Consider the following 17,705-nt stretch of genomic DNA (forward strand, 5'->3'; position numbering starts at 1 on the left):
ACACCACTGCACTCCAGCCTGGATGACTGAGCAAGACCCTGACTCAAAAAAAAAAAAAAAAAAAAAAAAAAAAAAATTCTTGTACAGGTTTTTGTGTGAACATAAGTTTTTTTCTTTATTTCTCTAGGGTAAATAACTAGAAGTGTGAATGCTGGGTCATTGTGATTTGAATTTGCGCACTCATCCAGTGGCTAATGATGTTGAGCATCTTTCTTTCTTCTTTTTCTTTCTTTTTTTTTTTTTTTGGAAACAGTGTCTCACTCTGTTGCCCAGGCTGAAGTGCAATGGTGTGATCTCGGCTCACTGCAACCTCCACCTTCCGGGCTCAAGCAATGCTCTTGCCTCAGCCTCCTGGGTGGCTGGGATTACAGGCGCCACCACACCTAGCTACTTTTTGCATTTTTTGTAGAGATTGAGTATAGCCATTTTGCCCAGACTGGTCTGGAACTCCTGAGTTCAAGCGATCAGCTCGCTCGCCTCGGCCTCCCAAAGTTCTGGGGTTACAGGCATAAGCCACCATGCCTGGCCAATGTCTCTCACGTGCTTTATATTCTGCACATTTGTATATTCTTTTTGGTGAAGTGTCTGCTCATTTTAAAATTGGTTGGTTGAAAGAGGGGTTGTGGAGGTTAAACCCCTCCCAAACAAAATTGTTTGTTTGTTTTCTTACTGTTGAGTTTTTAGAGTTTTTTTCTTTTTCTTTTCATTTTTAGAGAAGATCTCACTGTGTCGCTCAGGCTGGAGTGAAGCGGTGTGACCACAGCTCACTGCAGCCTCACCCTCCTGAGTTCAAGGGATCCTCCCATTTCAGTGTCCTAAGTAGTTAGAAGAGGTCTTGTTTTTGTTTGTTTTGTTTGTTTTTGTTTTTTGAGACAGAGGCTCTGTCATCCAGGCTGGAGAGCAGTGTCATGATCTTGATTCACTGCAACCTCAGCCTCCAGGGTAGCTGGGATTACAGGTGCGCACCACCACCCCTGGCTAATCTTTGTTTTGTTTCAGTAGAGACGGGGTTTTGTCATGTTGGCCAGGCTGGTCTTGAACCCCTGGCCTCCAGTAGTGATCCACACATCTTGGACTCCCAAAGTGCTAGGATTACAGGCTTGAGCCACCGTGCCAGGCCTGGGAGAGTTTTTAAAATATATTCTGGATACAAGTCTTTTGTCAAATATATGATTTGTAAATATTGTCTCTCAGCCTGTAACTAGTCTTTTCATTCTCTTAATGGTGTCTTTTGCAGAGCAAAAGCCTTTAATATTGATGAAGTCCAATTGATCAATTTTTATTCTTTTGTGGATCCTGCTTTTAGTGTTTTTTGTTGTTGTTGTTGTTTGTTTGTTTGTTTGTTTTTTTGAGACGGAGGCTCACTCTGTCGCCCAGGCTGGAGTGCAGTGGTACGATCTCGGTTCAACCTCCACCTCCCTGGGGTTCAAGCAATTCTCCTGCTTCAGCCTCCTGAGTAGCTGGGATTAGAGGCGCCCACCATCACACCCGGCTAATTTTTGTATTTTTAGGAAATACAGGGTTTTACCATGTTGGCCAGGCTGGTCTTGAACTCCTGACCTCAGGCGAACCACCCGCCTTGGCCTCCCAAAGTACTGGGATTACAGGCATGAGCCACTGTGCCCAGAATTTTTTTTTTTTCTTGAGACAGAGTCTCGCTCTGTCGCCCAGGCTGGAGTACAGTGGTGTGATCTCAGCTCACTGCAACATCCGCCTCCCGGGTTCAAGTGATTCTCCTGCCTCAGCCTCCTGAGTAGCTAGGATTCCAGGCGCCTGCCACCACACATGGCTAATTTTTGTATTTTTAGTAGAGACAGGGTTTCACCATATTGACCAGGCTGGTCTCGAACTCCTGACCTCAGGAGATCCACCTGCCATGGCCTCCCAAAGTACTAGGATTAGAGGCATGAGCCACAGCACCCGGCCTAGTGTCACAGTTAAGGACTCTTTAACCCCAGATCACAAAGATTTTCTCCTATGTATTCCTCCAGATGTTGTATAGTTTTAGGCCTTACATTTAGATCTCCTTCCTTCCTTCCTTCCCTCCCTCCATTCCTTCCTTCCTTCTTTCCTTCCTTTTTTTTGGACAGGGTCTCACAATTTTGCCCAGGCTGGTCTCAAACACTTGGTTCTAGCAGTCCTCCAGACTTGGCCTCCCAAAGTGCTGGGATTACAGATGTGAGTCATGCATATTTTGTATATGGATGTCTGCTTGTTCAAGCACGATTTGTTGCAAAGACTATCCTTTCTCCATTGAATTGCTTTTGCACCTTTGTCAAAAATCAATTGGCTGGCCAGGCACGGTGGCTCACGCCTGTAATCCGAGCACTTTGGGAGGCCAAGGCAGGCGGATCACGAGGTCAGGAGATCGATACCATCCTGGCTAACACAGTGAAACCTCGTCTCTACTAAAAATACAAAAAATTAGCCAGGCGTGGTAGCGGGCGCCTGTAGTCCCAGCAACTCGGGAGGCTGAGGCAGGAGAATGGCGTGAACCTGGGAGGCAGAGCTTGCAGTGAGCCGAGATTGTGCCACTGCACTCCAGCCTGGGCGACAGAGCAAGACTCCATCTCAAAAAAAAAAAAAAAAAAAAAAAAAATCAATTGTCCATACTTATGTGGGTCTATTTCTGAACTCTCTATTCTGTTTCATCGATCTATGTGTCCATTCCTCTGACAATACAATACCATCCTGTTGCTATATAGCAAATCCTAAAACCAGGTAGCGTAATTCCTCCAACTTTATTCTTCTTTTTCAAAATTGTTGTAGCTATTCTTTGCCTTTCCATATAAGTTTTACGATTAATTTGTTTTTATATATACAAATTCCTGCTGGCATTTTTATTAGAATTGTGTTAAATCTACAGATCAGCGTTATGGTTTGAATTGTGTCTCCCAAAAAGGTATGTTGGGCCTGGCACAGTGGCTCATCCCTGTAATCCCAGCACTTTGGGAGGCCAAGGTGGGAGGATCACTTTGAGTCCAGAAGTTTGAGATCAGTCTGGGAAATATAGTGAGGCCCCATATCTACGAAAAATTTAAAAGATTAGTGGCCAGGCGTGGTGGCTCATGCCTGTAATCCCAGCACTTTGGAAGGCCGAGGCCGGTGGATCATCTGAGGTCAGGAGTTTGAAACCATCCTGGCCAACATGATGAAACCCCGTCTCCACTAAAAATACAAAAAATTAGCCGGGCGTGGTGGCACATGTCTGTAATCCCAGCTGCTCAGGAGGCTGAGGCAGGAGAGTCACTTGAACCTGGGAGGCAGAGTTTCCAGTGAGCTGAGATCACGCCACTGCACTCCAGCCTGGGTGACAGGAGTGAAACTCCATTTAAAAAAAAAAAAATTGGCCGGGCACGGTGGTTCACACCTATAATCCCAGCACTTTGGGAGGCCGAGGCAGGCGGATCACAAGGTCAAGAGATCGAGACCATCCTGGCCAACCAACATGGTGAAACCCTGTCTCTACTAAAAATACAAAAATTAGCTGGGCATGGTGGTGCACGCCTGTAGTCCCAGCTACTTGGGAGGCTGAGGAAGGAGAATTGCTTGAACCCGGGAGGTGGAGGTTGCAGTGAGCCCAGATCGCGCCACTGCACTCTAGCCCAGGTGACAGAGCGAGACTCCATCTCAAAAAAATAAACAAAATAAATAAATAAATAAATTGGTCGGGCGTGGTGGCTCATGCCTGTAATCCCAGCACTTTGGGAGGCTGAGGCAGGCGGATCATGAGGTCAGATCGATACCACCCTGGCTAATACGGCAAAACCCCATCTCTACTAAAAATACAAAAAAAAAAAAAATTAGCTGGGTGTGGTGGCAGGAGCCTGTAGTCCCATCTACTCGGGAGGCTGAGGCAGGAGAATGGCGTGAACCCGGGAGGCGGAGCTTGTAGTGAGCCTAGATCAAGCCACTGCACTCCAGCCTGGGGGACAGAGTGAGACTCCGTCTCAAAAATAAATAAATAAATAAATTAATTAATTAATTTTAAAAAAAGATTAACCAGGTGTGGTGGCCCACATCTGTGGTCCCAGCTACTCAGGAGGCTGAGACAGGGGATTGCTTAAGCCTGGGAGGTCAAGGCTGCAGTGGACAGAACTGTATTTGCGCCACTGTACTCCAGCCTGGGTGACAGATGGAGATCTTGTCTCAAAAAAGGAAAAAAAAAGAAAAGATATGTTGAAGCCCTAACCCTCAACACCTTGAAATATGACCTCAGTTGGAAATAGACACATTGTAGATGTAGTTAAGATAAGGTCAGCCCTTAATCCAATATGTTTGATATTCTTATAGGAGGAGAAGAGACACAGAGACACAGAGAGAACGCCAGGTGACAACTGAGGCAGAAGTTAGAGTGCTTCTGTCACAAGCCAAGGAACACCAGTGACTGCAGGCAAGCCACCAGAAGCTGGAAAGATGCTGAAAAGAATCCTCCCCTGGAGGCTTAAGGGAAAGCACCGCCCTGCCCACATCTTAATTTCAGACTTCTGGCTTCCAGAACTGTGAGACAATAAATTTCTGTTGTTTTCAGCCACCTAGTTTGTGGCACTTTGTTATGACAGTCCTAGGAAACTAAATTCAATTAGTTTGGGGAGAAATAACATCTTTACTATGTTGAGTCTTCCAGTCCACGAACATAGTATGTTTCTCCATTTGTGTAGATCTTTGATTTCTTTCATCAGCATTTTTTTGTAGTTTTCAGCATAGACATCCTGCGTATGTTATGTTAGAACATCCTGTGTATGTTGTGTAGGTTTAGTTATACCCAAATATTTCCTTTTTTGTTTCTTTCTTTTTAGAGCTATTATAAATAGTATTGTGTTCTTAATTTCAGCTTCTAATTACTCATTGCTAACATATAGGAACACAATTGAATTTCATGTGTTGATCTTATATTCTGTGGCCACGAGAAACTCAGTTATTACTTCTAGGAGTTCTATAATAGGTGTCCAGCATTCCTAATGGCATTTACTCTGAAAAAATTATATTCATTGCTATAAAATATTCCATCATCTGGCCGGACACAGTAGCTCACGCCTGTAATCCCAGCACTTTGGGAGGCTGAGGCGGGTAGATCACATGAGGTCAGCAGTTGGAGACCAGCATGGCCAACATGATGAAACCCCATCTCCACTAAAAATATAAAAACTAGAGAGAGTGGGGACGTCCGGCTTCAGAGCGGGAGTCTTCGTTGCGCCAGCGACTAAAAAGAGAATTAAATATGGGTGATGTTGAGAAAGGCAAGAAGATTTTTATTATGAAGCGTTCCCAGTGCCACATTGTTGAAAAGGGAGGCAAGCATAAGACTGGGTCAAATCTCCGTGGTCTCTTCGGGCGGAAGACAGTTCAGGCCCCTGGATACTCTTACACAGCCACCATTAAGAACAAAGACATCATCTGGGGAGAGGATACACTGATGGAGTATTTGGAGAATCCCAAGAAGTACATCCCTGGAACAAAAATGATCTTTGTCGGCATTAAGAAGAAGAAGGAAGAGGCCGGGCGCGGTGGCTCACGCCTTAATCCGAGCACTTTGGGAGGCTGAGGCAGACAGATCACGAAGTCAGGAGATCGAGACCATCCTGGCTAACACGGTGAAATCCTGTCTCTACTAAAAATATAAAAAATTAGCCGGGCATGGTGGCAGGTGCCTGTAGTCCCAGCTACTCAGGAGGCTGAGGCAGGAGAATGGCGTGAACCCGGGAGGTGGAGCTTGCAGTGAGCCGAGATCGCGCCACTGCACTCCAGCCTGGGCGACAGAGCGAGACTCCGTCTCAAAAAAAAAAACAAAAAAAAAAAAGAGGAAGAAAGGGCAGACTTGATAGCTTATCTCAAAAAAGCTACTAATGAGTAATAATTGGCCACTGCCTTATTTATTACAAAACAGAAATGTCTCATGACTTTTTTATGTGTACCATCCTTTAATAGATCTCATACACCAGAATTCAGATCATGAATGACTGACAGAATATTTTGTTGGGCAGTCCTGATTTAAAACTAAGACTGGCTTGTGGTTAAATGAATATGTTCAGTTTTTGATTTTAATAGTAACTCCAATTCAGTAAATGCTATCACTGTTTACCCCTTTTAAAGATATGATTAGACTTCGTTAGTAATGTTCAACTTTTCACAAAGATGGTGAGTGCCATCTTAAAACTTACTGGAGATTGGTTTTATATTTAGATTTATATAACTGGTTATGTGAATATATTTAAATACTGGGGAAATTCCTACACTGTCTTAGAACCAAGCAAGATTCACCTGTGTTTTGTGTTCATTTGCCTCTTAAAGGCAAGGGTTGAAGATAAATAAGGTAGCAATGTCTATAGTTTTGGCCTTAACTATAACAATCTAATTATAATTCCCTGTATTTAAAATGGTTCCTTTTACTTATTGAAAGGCATTTTAGTGTGGTTTATGTGTAATATTAAAGATTATTCAACACCTCTCCCATCTTATAGATCTATAAGGTCACATGCTTTTAAAATAGTAGCAAGTTAAACTTCACTCTTGAATTCTTTACAATCTAAGTCAAACTAAGTTATAATTTAGGATTGTCTTTAAACAGCCATTCAGAAACATAAAACTGTAGAACTGTGTATTTGTGATTGGGAATGGTGCTTTTGCCAAATTAAAAGGATTAAAGTAATGGAGATATACACAAATTTTAAAATTATGTGTGATTACAAGACTAAAGATAATTAAAAAGAAAACCACACACACACACACACACACACAAACTAGCCAGGTGCAGTGGTGCGCACCTGTAATCCCAGTTACTCAGGAGGCTGAGGCAGGAGAATGGCTTGAACCTGGGAGGTGGAGGTTGCAGTGAACTGAGATCGAACCACTGCATGCCAGTCGGGGCGACTGAGTGAGATTCTGTCCCCCCCCCCAAAAAAATCCATCATCTTTCACTCTTTTTCTTTTCTTTTTTTTTCCTGAGATGGAGTCTCGCTCTGTCGCCCATGCTGGAGTGCAGTGGTGCAATCTCAGCTCACTGCAACCTCTGCCTCCCGGGTTCAAGTGATTCTCCTTCCTCAGTCTCCCGAGGAGCTGGGACTACAGGCGCCTGCCACCACACCCGGTTAATTTTTGTATTTTTAGTAGAGACAGGGTTTCACCATATTGGCCAGTCTGGTCTTGAATTCCTGACCTTGTGATCCACCTGCCTCGGCCTCCCAAAGTGCTGGGATTACATGCGTGAGCCACCGCACCCGACCTCTTTTTTTTTTTGAGACAGAGTCTGGCTCTGTCGTCCAGGCTAGAGGGCAGTGGCTCCATCTCAGCTCACTGCAACCTCCGCCTCCCGGGTTCAAGCGATTCTCCTGCGTCAGCCTCCCAAATAACTGGGACTACAGGCGCACACCACCATGCCCAGCTAATTCTTGTATTTTTAGTAGAGACACGGTTTCACTATGTTGGCCAGGCTGGTCCCCAACTCCTAACCTTGTGATCCGCCCGCCTTGGCCTCCCAAAGTGTTGGGATTACAGGTGTGAGCCACCTCGCCTGGCCGTTCACTCTTAATATGTTTTACCAATTGCCTCCTGTTGGGCATTTATGTTGTTTTCTTTTATTGCTGTCATTATTATTACTATAATGATGGAATACATTTCAGATGCTGGGACATAAACCTTTGACCCCTTTTTAAATTATGTCAGAGGAGAGATTCCTAGAAATGGGATTAGCAGGCCGAAAAGCTGAACCCTTCTCAAGTCCTACACACGATTGAGCTGCTTGTCAGAAAGATCAAGCATGTTTCCCATTCTCATCAGCAACATGTGAGAGGACTCAGTGGGCTGAAACACGGCCAGCACTGAGACTGGTCATTTAAAAACTCTGCCAATTGGGCCGTGTGTGGTGGCTTACACCTGTGACCCCAACACTTTGGGAGGCCCAGGCGATTGGATTACTTGAGGTCAGGAATTCGAGACCAGCCTGGTCAACATGGTGAAACCCCGTCTCTACTTAAAAAATACAAAAATTAGACGGGTGTGGTGGCACTTGCCTGTAATTCCAGCTACTCAGGAGGCTAAGGCAGGAGAATCACTTGAACCTGGAAGGCAGAGGTTGCGCGTCTAAATGACTAATAACCCGTACCTGCTTCACAGACTCACCGTGATGATTTAAAGATTTATGGGGGCCACAAACAGTGGCTCGCAGAAGTAATCCCAGTACTTTGGAAGGCTAAGGTGAGAGGATCGCTTGATGCCAGGAGTTTGGCAGGAGACCCAGGTCAACCCATACAGACAGCATTACAAACAATGAAGGATGGCTTGAGGTCAGGAGTTCGAGACCAGCCTGGGCAACATAGTGAGACCCGTCTCTACAAAAAATTTAAAAACAAGCAGGCGGATCACTTGAGGTCGGGAGTTCGAGACCAGCCTGACAAACATGGAGAAACCCCGTCTCTACTAAAAAATATAAAATAAGCCAGGCGTGGTGGCGCATGCTTCTAATCCCAGCTACTCGGGAGGCTGAGGCAGGAGAATCACTTGAACCTGAGAGGCGGAGGTTGCGGTGACCCGAGATCATGCCATTGCACTCCAGCCTGGGCAACAAGAGTGAAACTCCGTCTCAAAAAAAAAAATTTTTTTTTAATTAGCCGGGCCTGGTGGTGTGCACCTGTAGTCCCAGCTACCTGGGAGGCTGAGGTGGGAGGATGCTTTGAGCCTAGGAGTTCGAGGTTCCAGTGAGGTTCCATCATGCCACTGCGCTCCAGCCTGGGCAAGAGAGCAAACCCTTGCCTCAAAAAAAAAAAAAAAAAAGCTTTTTTAGGCTGTGCATCATTCCCCTCATGTTTATCATTTTTGCCCACACCCCTATTCTTGAAGAAGCAGGATGATGATGGTAAGAGCTGTGATTTATTGAGCACTTAATGGATGCTAAGTCCTGTGCTGCCTCACTTAGTGCTCACCCTGCTGTATAACAAACAGGGCCCAGGCAGGAAATGGAATCCAACCAAAGGGTACAAGAGGCTTTAATGGAAGGACGACAGGGGTAGGGGCAGGGTGAAGGGGATCAACCTGGGTATTGGGACCGGCAGTGATGACAAGACACTGCAACTTCTGGGCTGAAAGGGCAATGGGAAAATGCAGTGTTCCCGAGCTGACATCATGAGGGGGCATAGCCACAGTCAGACCAAGGACCAAAACAGGGCCAGGAGTACCCTGACTTCTCTCTCTCCTCCCCTCAGGTCGGCTGCATGGGTGCTGCTCAACAGAAAGCCAGCTGGTAAGGGAGCCCGGGCCAAGAAGTCGGCATGGGAGGGGAAGGGGCGGGGCGAAGGAAGAATAACAAGCATAGGGAAGCAGGATTATCCTGCTCTATGCCATTTCGCAGATGAGAAGACTGAGGCCCAGAGACATGAAGTAACCTGCCGGCTGCCACAGAGCTGGGAAGGTGGAGCTAGAGGAGAGCCAGGCTCTGAGGCCCTCCGCCCAGCCTCCTAATACAATCCCAGCCTCAAGGCGCGAGCAGAGCGCGGAGCAGGCCAGCACCCCATGCTCCCGGTCTCCCTCCTTTCTCCTCCCTCCCCTCACTGCTCAGCTCTCCCACCCTCCAACCTTCTGTCTGCCTTATCTGGGCCTCCCCTGGCCTCCTCTCAAGAAGGCTGTGGCCCCTTTCCTCTGTGTGCTTCCCCACTTTGTCTCTCCCTTTTTCCTCAGTCTTCTTGTCTCCCTCACTCAGTCGCTGTCTTCATTTCCCTCAGTCTTTCCCTATAGCAGGCTCACAAGGGTGCATCCTCCTAAGGCTCAGTTTCTTTGCCACTCCCGAGCTCCGCCCCCTCTGCCCGCCGTGGCCCCGCCCCTGCCGGGCCGCCCTCCCCTGCGCTGGGCGGCGGGCCGGGTGGCAGGCGGGGGCGGGGCCGGGGCTGGCGCGGCGCCGGCCTGAGTCACACGCATGAGGCAGCGTGAGTCAGGCGCGGAGGGAAGTCCCTGCGGAAGGGGCTTTCGGAGCTGCAGTCGAATCGCAGGGAAAGAGAAAGTGTTCGAAACGCTGCTTTGACACAGTGACCTTGTGTGAGCCCTAGCTGCACACACCCCCCCCCACCCACGCCCTCCCCGCAGACAGCAGCACGCACACCCCCGGCCGGCTCCCGGTACGCGGCCGCTGCCCGCACTCCCGGGCCGGGCCTGCGCGTCCCTGTGTGGTTGGGCGAGCGGGGTATCGAGGGTCCAGCAGCCTGGACCCGGCCCCTCCACAGGGCAGTCCCTTTTCCAGCTTCCAAAAGCTAGCGTTGCTCACCTACGGCCAGACCCCAGACCCACTTCTCCCACGAGGTGTAAAGAAGGACCCCTGAGGGTCTTCCACGTCACCTTGTGGAGCCTCGTGGGGTATGGCAGAAGGAGGAGGGCAATTTGAGGTCCTGCAGCGCCCGGGGGAACCAGGGATGAACTCCCTCCTGCCCCCAGGCTCTCCTCCTCATCCTCTAAGTTTGCCCTAGAATCAATCGATGGGATTCAATTACAGATTTATTAAACACTGACTATATGCCAAGTTATAAAAACCTGGGACAAGATGGTAAACAAAGCAGGACAGTAAACAAAATATATTAACCCCTGCCTTCCAGGAACTGGCATTCTAGTTAGGTGAGGGAGATGATAAACAAAAAATAAGCAAATGATCTAGGCTAGTGCTGCCCGATAGAAATAGAAGGGAAGCCATGAATGTAATGTTTAATTTTGTAGTAACCATGTTAAGATGGTAAAAAGAAACACATGAAATTAACTTTAATTTTTTTTTTTTGAGACCGAGTTTCGCTCTTGTTGCCCAGGCTGGAATACAATGATGTCGACTCACCACAACCTCTGCCTCCTGAATTCAAGCAATTCCCCTGCCTCAGCCTCCCAAGTAGCTGAGATTACAGGTATTCACCACCACTCCTGACTAATTTTGTATTTTTGGTAGAGATGGGGTTTCTCCATGTTGGTCAGGCTGGTCTCGAACTCCCGACCTCAGGTGATCCGCCCGCCTTGACCTCCCAAAGTGCTGGGATTACAGGCGTGAGCCACCGCGCCTGGCCAATTTTAATTTTTTTTTTTTAAGGAACCGGGTCTTCTTAAAGGGTTCCTTAAGGAACCGGGTCTCTACTTTGTGGTCCAGGCTGGAGTTCAGTGGTGCGATCATACCTCACTGTGGCCTCCAACTCCTGATGCTCCTGCCTCAGCCTTCCAAAGCCCTGAGATTACAGGCGTGAACCACTGGGCTTGGCCAAAATTAACTTTAATAATATATTCTATTTAATCCAATATATCGAGATGTTACCATTTCAACATGTAATCAATATACAAAAAACTATTGAGTTTTTCTTTTTCTTTTTTCTTGTACTAAGCCTTGTAAATCCAGTGAGTACTTATACTTCCAGCACATTTCAGCTCAGCCTGAACACATTCCCAGCACTCAGTGGCCACATGTGCCTAATGGCTATAGCAATGGGCAGCAGAGTCTTGATGTTAGATGTGGGCTGTGGAACATAAGGAAAGTAGAGGCGGGCAAAGGGGCTGGGATAGGAAGCGCTAAGTGGGGGTGGTCTGCCCTGGGCAGCCCTGACCGGGTGGTGAGGACAGGAGTCGGGCCACAGGTAAGACCTGCAGATTACCTGCAATCTGAATCCAGGCTTGGCCACTGGCCTTCGCAATTCACCTGACCTTGCTGAATAAGGGCATTTTCCTCCAGTGTGGATTGGAGTTATGCATCTGAGGCTATGAGGCACTTATTCAATGTTATCCTTATCTCACCTGTCTGCAACAGTAGGCAGGGCACAGGCCCCCAATCTCAGAGTCACATCCTCTCCACCCCCAACTCTTATGGCCAACAAAGGCGGCCTATGCCCCACCCCACCCCCAGACCCTCCATCTTTTATCCATTTCTACTCCTTGCTACAGCAAGATACTTAACCTTCTCAGGCTTCTGTTTCACTACGTAGTAGGTGCTTTAAGCTCTTCAAAGAAGAGCATTGTAGACTTCCAGAAGACCAAGCCACCCACCCTCTTAAGATGGACCCAGGCCAATGCTGAGGTGGGTGGGGCCAGCAGGTTCCAGGTGCCAACCCCACCACACCTCTTTGGGAACTGGGAGAAAAACTGGCCCTCTTTTCCGGAGGTTGCGGTGAGCCGAGATCACGCCATTGCACTCCGGCCTGGGCAATGAGAGCAAAAATCTGTCTCAAAAAAAAACGACTGGCCCTCTTTTCTGCCCACAACAGCCATCCTACCCTCAAAGCCCCTTCCAGCCAAGGACAAAAATGATATGAAAGGATGCATCTGAAATGCGCACAGATCCCAGGGAGCAGGGGTGGAGGAGAGGGCCCCAAGTCAAGAAGCTGCTTCGAGAGGAGCTGCTGATCACTGTTATACACTCCACCTCCACCTGGGCTGGTAGGCAACAGGCCCACAAACACAAGAGAAGTATTGGGATCAACAACCAGCCCTTCCTGGGGGACCTGTGGGACCAGGATTGAGACTGCAGCAAGGCTGGAGGTGGGAGATGAGAGCAGGCCCAGAAGTGCCCAGACAAGCAGCAGCAGGACCGGCCTTGGGATGCAGACCTGCCCTTGCCCCTCACCAAAAGCCGGGGAACTCAACAGTCCCCCTGTATGATGACACAGAAACCTGAATGTCAGCAGCTCCTGCCTGACACTGCCCATGGCGAGCTCCACTGCTCTTCCAGGGAGTCCCGGGCAGCTGCCAGCAGGGAAGGCCCTGGAGTTTCTCTACTCGCTAGCTTACCAGTCTCCCTTACAGATCCCACCCCAGACTGCAAGGCATGCCCAGTTCCCAGTAGCTGTATTTCCCGCCATCCAGCAGACCTCAGAGGGAAGGCAGGAGTTGGGAGGTGTCCCAGCCTGGGCTGGCCACCAGATTCACGCTGCTCACCCCCTAGGCCACTCAGGCATTCTAGAGACCCCCTAGTGGCTGGGTTCCTAGAAAGTAAGAAAATAAAGAGGCTCCAACCCAATTTACAGCGAGGACTAACTAGGTCTTAGAGGGTATATCGACCCCCAGGATTTATGGGTGGGGGAAAGACCTGAGGACTGGGTGAGCAGGGAGCAGGAGAGGAGGTTGGCGTGGAAGAGGGAGCCAGCTGGGCCGCTCCCCACCACCATCTCCTAGCCAGATTCCAGACCAGCAGGCTTGCCCAGCTTGGCCTGCCTCCCTCCTCCGCTCTCCCACCAGTGGCTACCTCCCCTCCCCCACTCTGCTTTCCTCCCCTCCCCCAGCTACCCACTTCCTCTACCCCTCCCCCAGCCCTTTTCACTCTCATTCAACCATCCATTCACCAAACTTTTGCTGAGCGCCAAGGTCCCCTTAGGCCCTGGTGCAAAGCTTGTGGGTGTGGAGAAGAACAAAACAAAGCCTTGGAGGCTTCCCACAAATCTCCAGCTTGGTGTTGGCCCCTTTCCCCTAGCCCACCTCCACCCCAGCCCAGACCCCCACCCCTCGACCTCCACCCGGCTCTCAGTTCCATCTCCTGACTTTGGCCCACAGCTTGTGGGGCTGTATGTCCCACCCCAGGCACCCCTGTGCTTCTGGTTTCAGGCAGGCAGCGTACCCTCCTGCCCCTTCTAGGACGGAGACCCCAATACCATACTCAGCCCTGAGAAAGGTTCGGGGTGAGGACGCAGGGTGGCCTGGAGTCCTGGTCTCACATGACTCCCTAATCAGGACAGTGTCCCCTAGCCGTGACACACCTTCAGTAAATGGTGCAGCCTGTAGAGGCAGAAGGAAATGACCCAAAACTCATGCAAACCCAGACTGCGGTGGGAGGGAGCCTGCCCACAGCTAATGATGGAGAACAGTCAGGCTTGGAGGCTCAGGGCAGCCAGACCTGGGGTCACTGTTCCCCCTCCACAGCCCACGACACATTCCCACCTGGCTTAGAAAGCAGGAAAGAGGCCAGGTGTGGTGACTCACGCCTGTAATCCTAGCACTTTAGGAGGCTGAGGTGGGTGGATCACTTGAGGTCAGGAGTTCACGACCAGCCTGGCCAACATGGCGAAATTCTGTCTCTGCTAAAAATACAGAAAAATTAGCCAGGCGTTGTGGTGCAAACTTGTAATCCCAGCTACTCAGGAGGCGGAGACATAAAAATTGCTTGAACCCCAGCCAGGCGCCGTGGCTCACGCCTGTAATCCCAGCACTTTGGGAGGCCAAGGTGGGTGGATCACGAGGTCGGGAATTCCAGACCAGCCTGGCCAATATGGTGAAACCCTGTCTCTACTAAAAATACAAAATTAGCTGGGCGTGGTGGCACGCGCCTGTAATCCCAGCTGCTTGGGAGGCTAAGGCAGAAGAATCGGTCAAACCCGGGAGGTGGAGGTTGCAGTCAGCCGAGATCACACCACTGCACTCCAGCTTGGGTGACAGAGCAAGACTCCGTCTCAAAAAAAAAAAAAAAAAGAATTGCTTGAACCCAAGTGGCAGAGGTTGTCCTGAGCCAAGATCATGCCACTGCACTCCAGCCTGGAGCCTGGGTGACAGAGTGAGACTCTGTCTCAAAAACAAAAAAGAGGCTGGGCTCGATGACTCACACCTGTAATCCTAGCACTTTGGGAGGCCAAGGTGGGCAGATCACGAGGTCAGGAGTTCGAGACCAGCCTGACCAACATGGTGAAACCGCGTCTCTACTAAAAATACAAAAATTAGCCAGGTGTGGTGCCGCAAGCCTGTAATACCAGCTACTCGGGAGGCTGAGGCAGGAGAATCGCTTGAACCTGGGAGGTGGAGGTTGCAGTGAGCTAAGATCGCGCCACTGCACTCCAGCCTGGGTGACAGAGTGAGACTCCATTTCAAAAAAAAGAAAAAAAAAAGCAGGCAAGAAATAGAAACAAGAGAAATAAGTTAAAGACCATATGAGAATCCCCTGAAACTTCAGTCAGTGCCTGTTCCCTAGTGGGTGTGACATGGGTAGCAGCAGTGGCTAAAGTTACAGGACTTGACCCCCCACATCCTAATGCTGGCTAGTGAGCTGACATGGACTTCCAATCCTGGTGTGTGGCCTGGGAGGCAAACCCAGCCCAGGCCTCAAGCTGGATTCCAGAAAACACGCCAGCACCTGGGTAATGGGGTCACATGTGTGTGCAGTAGCCATCCTAACAGGCTTCCTTGTACCGACTCACACGAATGGGGCTTTCACAGGCTACACAGCTTAGCAGTGCATGTGTTTTCAGCTGGTCCTGGGTGGAAAGGGGCATCGTGTTTGGGGGCATTTTACCTGCAGATCCTGTAACATTGGACTGTGGACTGCACGTTACTCAGACCAAAGGGAAACGATTTTGTTCCACAAAAAGCCAAAATCTTGCACTCATTCAGCCCAACTCACAGTCTGGTAAGCTGCCACCACTGCCTGGTCACCAACAAGCAAACCAGCCAGTCTGCCCCAACCAAAGGGACAAAGTGGTTGTTGTCAGATGGCTGCCAGCTCCTGTGACTAAACCTGAGATCAAGTGAAAAAAACAATTTCCTGGGCCGGGCGCCGTGGCTCACGCCTGTAATCCCAGCACTTTGGGAGGCCAAGGTGGGCGGATCACCTGAGATGAGGAGTTCAAGACCGGCCTGACCAACATGGGGAAACCTTGTCTCTACTAAAAATACAAAATTAGCCAGGCGTGGTGGCACATGCCTGTAATCCCAGCTACTTGGGAGGCTGAGGCAGGAGAATCACTTGAACCTGGGAGGCAGAGGTTGGGGTGAGCCAAGAAGGCTCCATTGCACTCCGGCCTGGGCGACAAGAGCGAAACTCCACCTCAAAAAAAAAAAAAAGCGCCTATCTCTGGAAGGTGTAAAAGCCTTCCCACCTGTCTCAGGCTTGGCCACCCTGCCATTCCCATGATGATTGCTGGGTTCCCTGACCTCTTCTTTGCCTTGAGGTTTGGGGACAGATGCCCTGTGGCTTGGCCTTTGCGGATAACAGAAACCACTCTGGCTAATCATTCTTCATTCAACGCATTTTTTTTTTTTAGTTTGAACACTACGCTAGGCCCTAGGGATACCCCAAGGAACACAAAAGATAAAATTCCGTAACCTAATGGAGCTGGCTTTCCAGTGGAGGGAACTACACAGAAAATACCACACATATTTATACTCGATAGCAGTTAAATAGATGAGTTTATTTATGTTAGAAATTGATAAGCGTTACAAGAAAAAAAGCATGATCAAGTGGATGAGGGATTGTAAGGGAAGATGTACAGGTTGTTTGTTTGAGACAGAATCTAGATCTGTCCCCCAGGCTAGAGTGCAGTGCCCTGATCTCGGCTCACTGCAACCTCCGCCTCTTGGGTTCAAATGATTCTCGTGCCTCAGCCTCCTAAATAGCTGGGATTACAGGCATGTGCCACAACGGCTGGCTAATTTTTTTGTATTTTTAATAGAGACAGGGTTTCATCATGTTGGCAAGGCTTGTCTCAAACTCTCAAGTGATCTGCCCACCTCAGCCTCTCAAAGTGCTGGGCCTGGCTAGAGATGTACAGTTGTAAATAGTGTAGATGAGTAACACTGAACAGAGACCTGAAGGCAGTGAGAGGGCAAGCCCTGAGGACATCAGGGGAAAAGCATGCCAGGCAGAGGGCACAGCAAGTGCAAAGGCCCTGTGGTGGGCTCATGCCTGGCAGGCCTGGGGAACATCAAGCGGCCCATGTGGCTGAAGCAGAGAGAGCAACAGGTAGGAGATGAGGTCAGAGGGCAGACTGCAGGGCCTTGGAGGCCTCTCTTTTTACTGTAGGAGATGAGACACCCTGGAGGAATCTGAGCAGAGGAGAAACATGCCTTAGGTTTCATGTAGAGAGATTGAATGCCAGGAATTAGGTGCTTACAAAACCATTGGAAGAACTGGAGGAGCCAGCTCCATGCTGGGCCCACTGGAACATGATTGAACTGCCAGCCTGGCCTCTGCCCTGATGAGGCGGGTACAGAATCAGGAGGCCCCACGGGCATGGTTGAGATCTGATCTAGGGTCAGGAGGCCTTGTGCCACTGCACCTGCCTCTTGAACACCATGAAGCTAGTGACTAGATGCTGGATGTCTTGTAGAAAACCCATATCTCCACAGCCCACACAGCAATATTTCCCTCTGCACTTCCTCACAGCAATATTTCCTCTGCACTTCCTCCCACCAAATTTCACTTTATTATTTTTATTTTTTTTGAGACGGAGTTTTGCTCTTGTTGCCCAGGCTGGATAGCAATGGCACGATGTTGGCTCACCACAACCTTTGCCTCCTGGGTTCAAGCAATTCTCCTGCCTCAGCCTCCCGAGTAGCTGGGATTACAGGCATGCACCACCATGCCCAGCTAATTTTGTATTTTTAGTAGAGACGAGGTTTTCTCCATGTTGGTCAGGCTGGTCTCGAACTCCCGACCTCAGGTGATCCACCCGCCTCGGCCTCCCAAAGTGCTGGGATTACAGGCTTGAGCGACTGCGCCCAGCCACTTTATTATTTTGTTTATGTTTTTGAGAAGGAGTCTTACTCTGTCGCCCAGGCTGGAGTGCGGTAGCATGATCTCAGCTCACTGTAACCTCTGCCTCCAGGGTTTAAGCAGTCCTCCTGCCTCAGCCTCTCGAGTAGCTGAGATCACAGGCATGCGCCACCATGCCTGGCTACGTTTTTTGTAATTTTAGTAGAGATGGGTTTCACCATGTGGTCAGGCTGGTCTCAAACTCCTGACTTCAAATGATCCTCCCGCCTCGGCCTCCCAAAATGCTGGG

The 17,705-nt window shown here is 49.2% G+C and overlaps 1 protein-coding gene across 1 annotated transcript; it reads left to right on the plus strand.

Annotated features, from left to right (window-relative positions):
- The first annotated feature begins 5,174 nt into the window (after window positions 1-5,174).
- Window positions 5,175-6,737, plus strand: LOC129397948 (cytochrome c-like). The gene has a single exon (XM_055113483.2). It carries the CDS (start codon window positions 5,222-5,224, stop codon window positions 5,543-5,545), a length of 324 nt encoding a protein of 107 aa, XP_054969458.2. The 5' UTR covers window positions 5,175-5,221; the 3' UTR covers window positions 5,546-6,737.
- The last annotated feature ends 10,968 nt before the right edge of the window (window positions 6,738-17,705 follow it).

Source organism: Pan paniscus, chromosome 5 (genome assembly GCF_029289425.2).
Source record: "Pan paniscus chromosome 5, NHGRI_mPanPan1-v2.0_pri, whole genome shotgun sequence".
NCBI lineage: Eukaryota > Metazoa > Chordata > Mammalia > Primates > Hominidae > Pan > Pan paniscus.